Raw genomic sequence first — 14,885 nt, 5'->3', positions numbered from 1 at the left:
GTAAAACCTTGGATTTTATGGGTACTGAGATCTACTGAAAGATTTGGGGGGAGCTGGATAGTTCACTCCCACTCAGAATAGAGGAAGGGTCGAGGGACATGGATTGGAGGAAGGCAGACAAGTTGTCAGGTTGTTGTGGATCCAAAAAATATTTAGATAGGCCAGTTTAGATAGGCTAGATGGGTGGTGGGTGTGGGAGACACCAGCTCCCTGCCCAGCCACCAGGTGGAGCAGGGCTCCAAGCCAGAATAGTGTGGCTCTCAGCTCTGGGTACCAAAGAGCACTAAGTGTGGGCAAGAGGAATGTGAACAGGATTCTGTACCATTTGGTCCCAGGGTTCCCGAAGGCTGGCTTGTGGGACAGGACGGGGCTGAGGAAGCAAGAAAAATACGGCGTGTCGTGAGCTGTTTGTAAGAGCAGTGTAGGCACAGTGAAGAACTCTCCTTGGAAGTGTTTGCAAGCCAATCAGTAAAGAAGCACATTACTTAGAGGCATCAAGTACATTACCAGAAGAAATTGCTTAAACATTCAAGGATGGTTTTGTCCTGGGGAGGAGGGACTGGGGATAGGGGTGACTTTAAAAAAAAATGTTAACATGCTAAACTATCATATTTTAAGACTCACGACATAAAACATACGAAATTTTTAAAAAAAGATTTTATTTATACATTTGACACAGAGAGATCACAAGTAGGCAGAGAGGCAGGCAGAGAGAGAGAGGAAGGGAAACAGGCTCCCCACTGAGCAGAGAGCCCTACTCAGGGCTCCATTCCAGGATCCTGAGATCATGACCTGAGCTGAAGGCAGAGGCTTTAACCCAGGTGCCCCCAAAACATACGAAATTTTAAAAATAAAAAAACACTGGCTTTGTTCCGAGTTTACATCACGTATATTTTTAATTGCTAAAGGTAACTTTTTTTTCCTCTTGGTATTAAACGATACAAGATAGAGGATAGCCAGCGGCTCCCCCGCTTCCCTCACGTTCTCATTAGGCAAAACAAAACAAAACAAAACAAGACCTTGAGCCCTGTGCATCCTGAAATCAGAGACTGGGAACCGCTAGTCCGGAGCACCGGGCTTAAAGCCGGAGAGCAGCGACTCTGCGCGTCTGCAACCCCGCGGGCGGCCGGCAGAGGTCAGGCGAGTTCCACGCAGGCCCCGCGGAACGAGTCCCAGCAGCGCTCCGCGGGGCGCGCCCCCTCGGCGGCTGGGCGGGGTACAGGGAGGACACGCGGCCCGCCGTAACCCAGGGGTCGCGACTAATGGTCACCTGGGATCTGGGTCCCGGCTCTGCCGGGCGGACGTAGGCTGGGCAACAGCAGCGGAATTAAAGAGGATCCCCCCCCACACACCCAAAACCACGCCGCGCGGACACTAGCTCTGGCTCCACCTCGCATCTGGGCGTGGCTGGGCGCCTGGTTCCCTGCTGAGTTCCATGGCCCTGGGCCGCGTACCTAATGCTTCTGGAAGGCTGCCCTGCACAATATTGTCTCCCACGGGGTTGTGAAGACCAGGGAGCTACTCTTACCAAATCCAGACTGGCCACATAGGCAAAGCTGTTTTTTTTACTAGAATTAGGATTCAAGCTTCTGGGGAGGTGTCCTCTAGGTCCCAGGTCAGTTATTCTAAAAGGCTGCCCTACCTCAGAACTGTTCTTGAAGATATTCGGTCTGGGGTTGATAAAGGAACCTGCATTTTACAGACAGCACCTGGAGAACCCGTCTCAGCTCCTGTTGCCATCCACCAGCGAAAACAATGTATGGGACGCTAGTCAACAGCAGGTCTGGGCTGATAGTGTGACCTGCCTAAAACTGGAGTGGGTGGAATTAGAAGCAGCCCCAGGACTGATTAGTGCTGGGAGCTGGTGCTGTAGTTACCAAACGCATGGAGACCAAAAACCCCAAAACCACCAAAATGAAGGGTCCCTTGCTCTTCCATTCATGACTCAGGCTACACTCTATGTTTTCAGCTTTACTTTAAAATATTACTTTTCATATGTAGCATCAGGAAAACAGTCACATTCTCCCCAAGTTGGTGGCAGGGCTCCGTAACGTACACAGACTGGAGGTAACACTCCATCCTGTCACATTCTGAATGTCTCCAGGCTACATGTGAGCAAGACCACTGTTTTGGCCACATTCATCTCCAACATAGCAGGGGGCAGGCTGGAGGAGAGTAAAGGGACAGTGCCGCAAGCCCTGGGTTTCCCCCTCAGGATAGAACTAGGGTAGGATTGGTAAGGAGCTAGCTGCACCTGTCTCAGACATCAGGCTGGAACAGCACTTGGCCACTGGCCAGGACCTAAAGTCAGAAAGGCACCCCTGGGCTGAGAGCCAAGCAAACCAGTTCTTAGGGAATTTAGATACAGTGGAACAACCCAAACCCATTCCACTGGTCTGTGCAGTGGGGCTGCAGGCTAGCATTTTCATCTCTGTTGATCTGCATCTAACCTTGTTCCAGTTCTGACCTTGGGAAAATCAAATTGTCTTAATCTTTAAAGATTTGATTTATTTTTTTGAGAGTGTGTGTGTGAGAAGGTGGATGAGCAGAGGGGTAGGGAGGAGGTGGGGAAAAAGATTCCTGAGCATACTCGTGCTGAGCATGGAGCCTTATGTGGGGCTCGATCACATGACCTGAACCACATGATCTTAATCATGACCTGAACCAAAACCAAGAGTCACAAGCTTAACCAACTGAACCACCCAGGCAGTGCCCCTGTCTTAGTCTTCTAAAAGACTAAGGGGATGGTGTCCTTCTACCTCTAAGACTCTTACCTTTCTGGACTCCCTTCTTCCTTTAAAAACCATTGGGAGATCTGGGGAAGGGAGGCTGAAACCTCTTCTGTCCTCAAGGCAGATAACATCTCTTTGTCATGCATCACCAATGAGTAGGTGAGATGGCAGAGTAGGACCTGGACTAGTTATCCTCCAAGGCCACAGGCTAGCGCCGGACAGGAGGCAGTAGCAAGTACATTGCTCCCCAACCCCCTGCCAGAAACACCAGTTTAGAAGCAGATGGGTTTGCTTCCTAACGCTTAATACAAAATGGCAGCAGCCACGGAGCTGTTGTAACAAAACTAGCCATAGGGCATCCAGAGAAATGTACACAGGCGTCCTTGGCTGGAGTTGTGCTGCCAGCCAGGCCTGCTGCCTGGTCAGCTGTAGGCTGTCATCCGGCCAGGACTGGACGGTGGCAGCGGCCAGGCAGGGCTGAAGGGCTCAGAGATGCTGCCATGGAAGCTGGCGCCGAGCTGATCCCTCACAAGCACACAGATCTTTGCCACGTAGTGGAGTCTGGGTGGCCCAGGTGTTCTGAGCTGCCTCTTCCTGGAGCTCCACCCCAACACCACGGGATTTCAGCCCTAACGAATAAAGCCCTGGGGGGGCCCGGAAGAACTGCTAGCGGTGGCTGAGAGGGTGCCTGCTCACCAGCTATCCGGAGCTGATGCCTCTAGAAATCAGCAGAAACAAAGGCTAGGTTTGGGTTTTTGTTTGTTTTTGTTTGTTTGTTTTCCCTAGAAAGACGAGGCTGCCATGTTCAAATACATGTAGAGGGGCAATGCCTCTAGGGTACTCGGTTCCCTGCAAGAGGCATAGCCCCCCTCCTCCTCCAAAAAAAAGGGTGGCTTCTTTCCTTCCCAGAAGCCCCAGAACAGCCAGTATGCTTCCTGCTGAGTCCATTTTAAGCCACTTTCCAGGAAGGCCCTCCACCCACCACAACCCTCATTCATGTCCTCCAGCTTCTTCAGACCAGAAGGTCTAACTAGAAATGCTGCTCCCCAACCCCCATGTCTGCCTTCAACTTGTGGCATCCTGGGGGCCGGGCTCTGAGGCCCACAGCACTTGTCAGCCATGGTAGAGACCTCACGCAGAGGCCAAGGGCTGATGTGAGTGCTGCCAAGCAGCAGGAGAGCTGCCATATCTCTATGTCCAAAGAAAGGCCTCTCGGTGCTGAGAAAGGGGGTGAAGGGTCTTAGGCTTAGTGGAAGTCTGCATTGAAGGCTCTGCCGATGATCAACCGTCTCACCTCACTGGTCCCAGCCCCAATCTCATACAGCTTGGCATCTCGCAGAAAGCGGCCCATGGGAAAGTCGTTGATGTAGCCGTTGGCACCTGTGGCCAGGGTTCGGGCAGAGAGGAGAGGACAACAGGAGGTGAGGGGCAGTGAGGAAAGCAAACAGAGAGCCAAGTATACAGAAAGAGGCCAGAGGAGAGGCTGATTAAAGACAAGCAGCAAATGGAGCTGAGAGGGGAGGCTGTGGGAAACACCTAGCTGTGGGAGTGGGGACAAGGGACTGGAAGGCCACCCAGATTGCTGAGGACACCAGGCAAAGATGGCTACTGCCACTGGTAGACCTGGGAAGGCGGACAGAAAGGTACTGCACAGCGCTCACTGGGGGCCGGACCCAGGGAAGGGTAAGTCTTTTGCATGGGTCATAAAGCCAGCCGGTGGCAGGGTTAGGGTTCAAACCCAGGCCTTCTGGCCCAATTCTGGGCTCTTAAGGCCATCAGCCTCTGAGGCATCCCTCCCTCCCCATTTCCCAGTGTTCATGGGACCAGGCAGGGAGTGTGAGAGAGAGGCATTGCTGATGGGATGAGCCACTCGTGGCCTCTGGCAGTTTTCTCATTTGCTTTAACATGTCTTCCTAGTAACAGGGGTTAGAAGGAGCTTAAAGGTGGCAGCTCAGCAGCAGCCGAAGCACGGCGTGAGGAGTGAAGAGGAAACTTTCTGGGGTCAGGAGTGGGAAGTGGGGGCCACTCACCGAAGCACTGAATGCCGTCCAGGGCAACCTGGGTGGCGCACTCAGCTGAGTAAAGAATCACCCCCGCGCAGTCCTGTGGGAGGGGGCTTGGGGTCAGAAGGGCCCTGCCGGGGGCCACACAGGGAGGGAGTCCCCACAGCCCGCCCTTACCTTGGCAGTACAGTGGCCCTGATCACAGGCCTTGGCGACATTGTAGACATACTGCCTACAAGCCATGAGGCGGGTGTACATGTCGGCCATTTTCCCCTGCATCAGCTGGGCACAAGGAGGGGGTCAACAGGTCAGCACGCCGGAGCCATGTTCCTCTCAGACACTCCCCCTAGTCACTCAAAGCAGGTCAGCAGTGGCCATCTGAGAGCCAGGCCCAGGGATGCGAGGGCACAGCTAGGAGGCTGACTTGCCTTAGATGACAGAGCTGCTCAGAGAGCGGCCGCTGCACGGTGAACCCCACGTGCTGAGAGGTGACTTCACACCAGGATACATGACCAGAAACGCTGCTCTTTTCCCTGGGCCTGCCTACAGCCTGCTCGCTTCCCCCACCAGCCCTACAAGGTCAGGTTCATTCATCTCAAGTAGGAAGTGAATGGACACGAGGGTCACTTCCTGACAAGGTCCCAACCCAGGCAGCATGCCAAAAGAGCCTGTGTTCCAAGCCTCCAGGCTCGTTTTGGTGGCAAAAGATATGGAATGCCCTGTTCGCTCATTTGATAAAGACAATCTGGACCCTGTCAAGAAAGTACATTTCAACAGAAGAATTCCACTCACCTGGAAGTGCCCAATCTTCTGGCCAAAGGCTTCCCTTGTGTGTAGGTAGGGAATGGTGTGGTCGAGGACAGCCTGCATAAGCCTGCCAGGAAAGAGGATGACACTGGGGAGGCGCCTCGCTGTACCCCCACTGCCAGTGTGGGGAGCTTGCAGGGAGGAGGCTTGGCAAGATGAGGAACTGGAGTCCCAGGGAGGAGACAAGGAGCATGAGGGTTCTGATCACCCCCGCTCAGTCACTGCACCAACTGCCCAGGATGTGTGCCCCTTTCCCGGACACCAGATGGAGGAGCAGGACCCCTGTGCAGAGAGGTCTTAGTGCCTGAGTGTGTTCTGTTTCATCCTGAATAATTAAGTAGAAGTGCAACTCGGGCCTTAGGTCTGTCATCTGATAATATCTCCCTCCATTGTGAAGAAAAGTACATGGCGGGGGGAGGAGGTCTGTTCATTTTGTTTCCAAGAGAAAAAGTGCATCTCCCTGGAGGCAGGTCCCATTGGCCCCCACCAAGGTGAAGGCTGTGATGTCACAACTTGCCAAGGAAGCCGAGAGCCCAGCTCCCCTAAAGCCTCACACTCACCCAAGGGGCCCACCAGCCAGCACCAGCCGCTCCAGGTCCAGCCCACTCATCAGCACGTAGACGCCCTTACTTAGATGGCCCAGGATGTTGGCAGCTGCCGGGAAAAAGTGCCAGTCAGAGGGAAGAGGGCTGTCCACAGCCTCCTCAATTGTATAAAAGCTGCTAGGTTTGATATCGTGGCTTTCACGCAGGCCCTAAAATGTCACCTGACCTTTGACCACCGACTAGGGTTCCAAGTGAGAGACAAACATGGAGTTTACGACTTCCAGCTGGATGTGGGGCTTGTTTCAGGGCGCCTGGGTGGCTCAGTGGGTTAAGCATCTGCCTTTGGCTTGGGTCATGAACCTGGGGCCCTGAAATTGAGTCCTGCATCCAGCTTCCTGCTTAGCGGGGAGTCTGGCTTCTCCCTCTCCCTCTCCACACTCTGCTCATGCTTTCTCTCTCAAATAAATAAATAAATAAAAATTTTTTTAAAAGATTTTATTTATTTATTTGACATAAATCACAAGTAGGTAGAAAGGCAGGCAAAGAGAGAGGAGGGGGACGCAGGCTCCCTGCAGAGCAGAGAGCCTGATGCGGGGCTCGATCCCAGGACCCTGGGATCATGACCTGAGCTGAAGTCAGAGGCTTTAACCCACTGAGCCACCCAGGTGCCCCAAATAAATAAAATCTTAAAAAAAAAAAAAAAATAGACCTTGCTAGAGGGACTCCCCAACCACACACACCCCACTCATAAGACACAAAGGCCCCATCTTTAGACTTTCCCTTTCTCTTCCTTGACTGCTTTGAATGGCAAAGAAAAGCTAATTTGGTCTAGAAGCCATCCAACCCCTCCCTAGTTCTTTTTACCCATGCCCATAAAGGAAACTGAGAATTACTCTGTCCCCCAGGTTGAGTCTGCTCCCTGCTCCAGTATCACCAGCCCCCACCCACGACAAAAGTAGTCTCTGGAGGAGTTTTTGTCTAAGAGATGGGTCATTCAGTGTCAGTTATGCAATCTGCTGACTACCTCCCTAGCCTGGAAGCCAGGGCACTGGAAGGCCTTGGGAGGTGTGGGTAGGACACTCAATACAGCGTAGACCACTGACTTAATGATGGCCGTTGTTTCCTGCTGATCTAAAAGGATCCACATTGATCTGGCCTCCCTAGATGCTCCTTGTAACCAAAGCCTATTGTTCTGGGGTCCTGGGTAATGGGGGAGAGGGAATGGTCTATGGCTGAGGTGCAGAGCAAACCTGGCTGGTCCTCAAAGCAAAAATACTCCAGTTGAATTCTCTTGTCTTCACTGAGCCTGGCTTCCATCAGTTTATCTGAATGGTGTTTTTTTTTCCCCCACATCATTAATGAATCTCACATGGGCTATTCAGGGACACGCACAAACAGGGCAGTCTGGAGGACAGGAGAGGGTGAGGCACCTCCTACCTGTCTATTCCGGGTACTGGCATACCCCCCAGACCCAGTGTATTAGTAACATAAGAAAAAGGAGCCTTCATGGTGGCCACAGGCAGGCATGCAGCTCTGGCCAGAAGGACAGCTGCCTGGCAGCCTAAGGCCCACATGTATGGGCCCAAGGGCAAGCACAGTAGATGGAGGCACACCATCTAGACACGTCGTTGGTAAGCTGATGATGGTGAGCTCCTCTTACCTGAGATGGACTTTCTCAACTTATGAAAGGGTCACACAGGCACTTGCCCATTCTCAGGGACTCACCAGGAACCTCGCAGTCTTCAAAGATTAGCTCACAGGTGTTGGATCCCCTCATGCCCAGCTTGTCCAGCTTCTTGGAGGTGCTGAAGCCAGGCATACCCTTTACAGGGGGAAAAAAAGGTGGCCCCAATTACAGACTAGTCCTCAAGCAGGGCGGCTAGTAAAAGGCAGACCCTTGAGAAATGCCCACCCTCCCATCTGGTCCCGAATTTGCACAACACACTGCCTCCTGCTCCCAGGGTGCCCACTCTGTAGGACTGCCCCACTCCTATAAGCTCCAGCTAATACCCCACCCTCCTCTGCCTCTAGGTGCATTCTCCCCACTTCTCATGGGAGCAGTACTTTCTCAAGGAAATACCCACACCCTGGGTAGCCCCTGACCTTCACTGGCTTTGTTTCCTCTTCTCAGGGGAAAGCACTTCTGGGACACTCTCCAGGTAACTCCATTCCTTTCCTTCTGTACCTCTCCCATCTGTATCTGAGTTCCCCCCAGGATCAAATTCAGCCATCTATGTACTTTGGCCTGAGGCTAACCAGATGCAGTCTGCATTGCCAAATGACTGGCAAAGTATATGGCCGGGCAGGCTAATGCGGGTCGTACCACATGACCATGAGATTTCCAATCTCTGCCAGGCTCTTTGGGCTACCTTCTTTTCTTTCCTCTGGTCTTAGTTCCCTCTTTCTATAGAGGGTATTGCAAACCTTCAGGACACTTAATTCCCGGAATTCTCTCTCAGCCTCCTAACCCCCACGGTTCCCAGCCCTCATGCTGCACAGTCATGACTCAGGCAGCTTCTCCACCATCACCTGTAATCCAGCCCTACCTTTCCCACGGCTTACTGTTGGGTTTGGCTCACTTGCTCCCACACACCTCAATTTTTCCCTCTCCTATATTCCTTTCTCTCTACCAAATAATTATCTCTCTACCAAATAAATCTCTCAGTTTTCTCCCATTCTTTTTTTTTTTTTTTTTAAAGATTTTATTTATTTATTCAACAGAGATCACAAGTAGGCAGAGAAGCTGGCAGAGAGAGAGGAGAAGGCAGGCTCCCCGCTGAGCAGAGCCCAATGCGGGGCTCGAACCCAGGACCCTGGGATTATGACCTGAGCTGAAGGCAGAGGTTTTAACCCACTGAGCCACCCAGGTGCCCCAGTTTTCTCACATTCTTTTTTTTTTTTTTTTTAAGATTTTATTTATTTATTTGACAGACAGAGATCACAAGTAGGCAGAGAGTAGATAGAGAGAGAGGGAAGCAGGCTCCCTGCTGAGCAGAGAGCCCAATGCAGGGCTCGATCCCAGGACTCCAGAACCATGACCCGAGCCGAAAGCAGAGGCTTTAACCCACTGAGCCACCCAGGTGCCCCAGTTTTCTCACATTCTTTTTTTTTTTTTTTTTAAGATTTTATTTATTTATTTGACAGACAGAGATCACAAGTAGGCAGAGAGTAGATAGAGAGAGGGAAGCAGGCTCCCTGCTGAGCAGAGAGCCCAATGCAGGGCTCGATCCCAGGACTCCAGAACCATGACCCGAGCCGAAAGCAGAGGCTTTAACCCACTGAGCCACCCAGGTGCCCCAATTTTCTCCCATTCTTGAAAACAAACTCAAATGTCCGCCTTTTCATTCCAACTCCTGCTCCATCTCCCTCTTGCTTCGCTGCAGCCTTCATCCACCACCTGGCCACCCCTGAAGCTGTTCACATGTTCAGAACTTGCTTGTTCTCCACAGCCACTCTCCCCAAGGCTGGCAGGGACACTGTGGTCATCAGATCGAGTTGCTTCCTTCTAGTCCTCATCTTCCTGGACCTTTCTGTGTGGCTCAACCATGCTCAGATCTGACTCATCCTTCTTGGGCTCCAATGTGGCCCTTCTCCCAGCTCTTCTATCTCCACCCTCCCCGCCCTCTCCAGAGCCTTGGCCTAGCACACACTGATTGTGTCTATGACCAGCAGGAGAGAGCCTTCTGTAGTACTGACTTCAGGAGATAATAGCCTCCTGGCATGCACTGCCCTCCACTCACCTTTTCCACAATAAAGGCCGTGATGCCCCGAGAGGCTGGCACGGCAGCGGGATCTGTCTTGGCGTAGATAATAAGGATGTCAGCATCAGGGCCATTGGTGATCCAGAACTTGTTCCCATTCAGGATGTAGTGATCACCTAAGGATAAGAAGTTGGCTACTTGCTCAAGCCATGTTGGCCCATCCCAACCAGTCACTTCATGGACCTACTGCTGGGCAGGAAGGTGCCCCCTATGGGAAATAGTTCTGGAAAGCCAGCAGAGGCCACCCCCTCCCTCACCCTGAGAAGGGCTGTCCCTCTGTGCATTTCAGCTCCCTTTCCAGAAGCTCCCAAGTCAAGAGAGCCTCACCTTTCTTTTCTGCTTTTAGCTTCATGGAGACAACATCAGAGCCAGCATTGGGCTCACTCATGGCCAAGGCTCCGATGTATTCACCGCTGATCAGCTGTAAGGAAACCATAAAGGTTGGTTATGACTTCAGATGTCCGTCCCCTACGGGAGCTCACGACACTGCTTCTCACCCGCTCATATGATACCCCTTCAGACATCTCTCAGACCAGGTACTGGTAAAGTCCTGGAAGAGAAGTCCACTACCTATACGACTGAAAATCTTTCCCTTTTCCCATTCCCTCTGCAAGGGAAGCGAGTCTCAGTTTTACATTTCTTCAAATGCTCCACAAATGACATCCTGTGAGTGACTCAGGAGTTCTGGTCCTATTTTTAATTCTTCTGAGTGAATTTTTCTAAAGCAAGTCCATGACCCTTTGGGGGGCTAGATGCTCCTGCTTGAGGGCAGCATGTTGTAGACAGCAAGTCTGACTGACCCTTGCCAACCCAGGAGGATGCCTCAGGGTTTCTCCCTCCTCATCTCCTCACCTTGGGGAGGTACTTTTCCTTCTGGGCCTCATTTCCATTGCGCACAATTTGGTTGAGGCACAGGTTGGAGTGGGCCCCGTAACTGAGCCCCACTGCTCCAGACGCTCGGGATATCTCCTCCATCACCAGCACTTGTTCCAGGTAGCCCAGGCCAGAGCCGCCATACTGAACTGGGAATTGGGATCGGCAGGGGAATGGAAAAGGCAGCCCAGATTACATTGGGGCAGTCACAGGAATGTTTACCAGCAGCAAAGAAACACTCTTGTAGCTCCTACTACAAGTTACCCTCTAGCAAGGTCGGTAGGCTGACACTGTGGGCCCTGCTTTACCAGCTCATGGAACTGGCTTTGCCTGCTGCCTCTGGTCAGCTGAGGTGGTTCAGAAAACAGTCGTTGCAAATGCCTGGGTTATTCTGGAAAGACCTCTTATGTAAGACAAGAGAGCCTGCGCAACCACTGTTCAGAAAGCCACAGAAGTGCATGAGCAGATGAATAAATAAAGGGCAACCTGGATTAACCAAGAAACACAAAGAAGGAGGGTCAGAGCACTAAGAATGGACATTAAACAAAGGACGCCATGTGCGAAAGGCCTGAGTAAGGTGAGATTTTCATAGCATAGGTGTTTGGACTAGCATAGCATAGGTGATTTGACTATCAAATCAACATGTTATTTGATACAATAGTATATGTCAATTACGTCTTTAAAAAAAAAAAAGGCAAGATTAGTAATGGGGGACTGGAGTGCCACAAATGGTGAATTTCAGAATTCCTCGCCAATTTTTCCTTGGCAACAGATCCAAAATCAAAGTACCTGGCTCATCTGGTATTATGACCTCCCACCCCTAGGCTCGCTCTTTGGGCAAACCCTGGTAAGACTCTCTGCACATGGGATTGTCTAGATGGTTCAGTCAGTAGAACATGCAACTCTTGATCTTGAGGTTAAGAGTTCAAGCCCCACAAAAGGAACACATTTACTCTGACCAAAAAGTCAGGCTCATCTTAGGCTCTAGGGAAAGGAGAGCCCAACCCCTGCAACTCTAGGAAGGTAAGCCCACAGGCGGGAGGCACCGGAAAGAGCCACCAGGACAACCCTGGTGGAAACTAGAATTTACCAGAACTGGCTTTCTTTGAGGGCTCATAAACCTCCAAACACAGTCTGGTTTGGGAGTTCCCAGTGGCGTTCCCTCTACCACTTTACTTAAGGTGGTCTACATTTTTAAGTCTTTTCATTTTATGACTCTGGAATCAGCTCGAATCCCTGCAACCGTCTCCAAGTGGTGAGGGAAGATGTAAGAACACCGTGTTCCACCTCTGTTCTAACACTACAAGCTGAGGCATATTGCACTGTTCAGGCTTTGGCAGGTGAGGCCACAGGCTGGTTTCTTTACTGGGCACTGCAAGTCAGCTGTAGGGAGAGGACATAGGTGGTCCCAACAGGAACATACCTGTCCTGAGCAGTCCTGCCTAGAGGCTACTAGTAGGGCAGAGTTTAGGAATTAGGGAGATGGGTTTAGACTGACGTGCAGGGCGCCTGGGTTGCTCAGTGGGTTAAGCCTCTGAGTGGGTTAAGCCTTCACCTCAAGTCATGATCCCAGAATTTACAGCAAACACAAACTTGAGCCCCACATCAGGCTCTCTACTCAGCAGGGAGCCTGCTTCCCCCTCTCTCTCTGCCTGCCTCTCTGCCTACTTGTGATCTCTCTCTGTCAAATAAGTAAATAAAATTAAAAAAAAAAAAGACTGAAGTACAAGACAGTTGCATGATAATGGAGTTTTCTAAACTCAAATCACTTGGGGGACCTGGGGGAACTTATTAAACATGCAGAGTTCAAGAGTCTAAGTAATTCTGAGTCAGTGAACCACACAGGCCTCATCCCTTTGCCTTCTGGATGTTACTGCTTAAACTGTATACTCCTCCTTGGGCTGACAGTCAATGGATGCATTCTCAGGTCCAAGAGAAAGTGCTGGGTTCTTTGAGCACAAACTTTCCCCTCCTTTCCTGTTTCTTTTGGAAATGGTGTTAAAGGGCATGCAAGAAAAGTTCTCATTAGGGAAGGAAACTATACTCACCAGGGGCGGTAATACCCAAGACCCCCAGGTTTCCCAGCTGCTTCCAAAACTCCTGCCAACAGAAAAAAGTGAAGTGCAGTGAGCTCTGAGAAGGAAGTCAGTCACATGCATCTGGCACATCTGGAACGAGACTCAGATGCTTCACATGAAGGGGCTGCACTGTTAGGGAGGTTTTATTTACCAGAAGACTGTGAGCTCTTCCAGGAAGCACACAATTCCCGACCCAGCCCAGCCCCTAAACTGCCCCCTTGCTGCTTGGCCCCACTCCCAGCCAACTCCCCCCAGCACAGGCATCATGACTCACTCGAAGATTCTTGAATTCATTGATATGATCAATCTCCTGGGCCTGGGGGGCTAGATGCTCCTGAAGAAACTTAGCCATGGTCTGACGAAGCTAGAGGGAGAGAGGTGGACAGATGCCACTGAGACAGTCCCTTGCTGCCACTAAGAACAGCATCTCCACTACTGAGGACACACTGGGGAAAACAGGCCACAAGTAACCCCACCAACCGGCATCAGATCGAAACTTAGAGATCATAACAGTTTATACTTCCTCAGAGATGATCTTCATCTCTTTTAAGGTCCTCAGCCTAGACAGCTTGAGTACTTTTAAAATGTCACTCCTGTACATAAAATCATTTCATGGCTTTTCATTGTACCTAGAAGGCAAGCTCCTTACTCATGTCTCTAAGGCCCTGCATGAGCTGACCCCTACTGACTCTTCGAGCCTTCTTCAGTATCCTTCTCAGCCCATTCACTGTTCTAGCCATACCCTCTTCAGTTTTTGGCACGTGCCAGGCTTTCTATTCCCCTAGACTTTGGTTACAAAGGATTACTGAAAGAGATTTGAAACTCTTGGCTGACTAGTTTGAGAGCAAGGGCTGAACCCTTTCTGTGGAAGGGGATTCAAACCTCTATCTGCTGCCTGCAAACGCAAATGGATTTTGTAATTCCTGGAGCCTTAGACATTGGCTAAATAGCCAGGAGACAGGCTCCTGGGGAACTCTGCCAACATCTCAAAGGGAACAGTCATCTTCCAGGAAGGCTCTAGTTCAGGCTCACCTGAAATGCAATTTCGTGTTTTGTTCAACTTTGTGCTTTGGACGCAACTGTGTTGAAGAACTTATAGCAGATTAGACAGTGCACTTCAAAGCCCCCGGAGCTGAGTATTCAAAAAAGATTCCCTGGTGATTCTTATTAAGCAGGCTTGAGAACCATAGTCTTAAGACAGTGTTCAGGTGTAACTGGACTTCAGAAAGAGGGCTTTTTACTACATGCCAGTGTCCCAGCCAAAACACCATCAAACCTCCACCAGAATACCATCAGCCTTCCAGGAGCCTTCCGATCTCCGACTCCTTATCTAACTCAGCAGCTAGGCTTTGCTGTTTCCACAGCGGGGAGGCTGCGACCCGCGCCCGTCCCCCGCCCTCCGACTGCCGCGGCTGAGTGGGCGCCGGGCAGAGGAGCGTCTGAGCGACCTCCGAGCAGGGCGATGCGGCCTGGCCAGGAGGCCTTGGGGCCTGAAAGGGGATGAGGTTCCTTACCTGTTTCTGCTCCTCGCTTAGCCCGTTGATCGCATCGTCCACAGGCAAGAGGGAGTGGGCGCGCTGGGACACGAGGCTAGCGAGCTGCGCCCGCGGCGACCGCAGCCTCCAACTCACCGCACGCCGTCCCAGAAGCCAAGCCGAAGTCGCCATCGCGGCCTTGCAAGCGAATAGGAAGAGGAAACCGGAGCCCGAGCCGCAGCTGCAGCGCCAGCTCCAGCTCCAGCGCCAGCAGCGGCGACCCGCCCCCTGGGCTCCACCAATCCCGGGCTTTGTTGCCCCACCCAATGGGCGAGGGGGTGGGTCTCCAGCAGCCTATCACCCTTGGCTGAAGGCCGCGCTGCCTTTGGTCACCACATCAGCCAATCAGCGGTGAAGAGTTGATCCCGGGTCCCCACCGCGGGGCTGGGTTGGCGCTCTTGGGAGACTTTGCGGGAGTCGTCCCTAGGTGGAGACCTTACTAAGTAGAGGAGCGAGAAGGTGTCTTGGGAGTCTAGGAGTTGTATCTCCCTTGCTTTGAGCTAGCAGTCCCTAACTACAGAGGTCTATATCTGCGGGAAAGAAAATGTTAA

The 14,885-nt window shown here is 51.7% G+C and overlaps 1 protein-coding gene across 1 annotated transcript; it reads right to left on the bottom strand.

The window, feature by feature from the left end:
• Positions 1–3,478: 3,478 nt before the first annotated feature.
• Positions 3,479–14,561, bottom strand: IVD (isovaleryl-CoA dehydrogenase). The gene is made up of 12 exons (XM_004751099.3): positions 14,314–14,561; positions 13,074–13,163; positions 12,770–12,821; positions 10,701–10,870; positions 10,176–10,269; positions 9,828–9,964; positions 7,813–7,909; positions 6,103–6,196; positions 5,528–5,609; positions 4,913–5,017; positions 4,763–4,835; positions 3,479–4,112 (listed from the first exon to the last, which is right to left on the bottom strand). Exons 1-12 carry the CDS (start codon positions 14,464–14,466, stop codon positions 3,979–3,981), a joined length of 1,281 nt encoding a protein of 426 aa, XP_004751156.1. The 5' UTR covers positions 14,467–14,561; the 3' UTR covers positions 3,479–3,978.
• Positions 14,562–14,885: the final 324 nt, after the last annotated feature.

This window comes from Mustela putorius, unplaced genomic scaffold, assembly GCF_011764305.1.
Source record: "Mustela putorius furo isolate JIRA1106 unplaced genomic scaffold, ASM1176430v1.1 tig00003898_pilon_pilon_pilon, whole genome shotgun sequence".
NCBI lineage: Eukaryota > Metazoa > Chordata > Mammalia > Carnivora > Mustelidae > Mustela > Mustela putorius.
The sequence above is the reverse complement of the archived record's forward strand: the minus strand, read 5'-3'. Positions and strand labels throughout refer to the sequence as shown.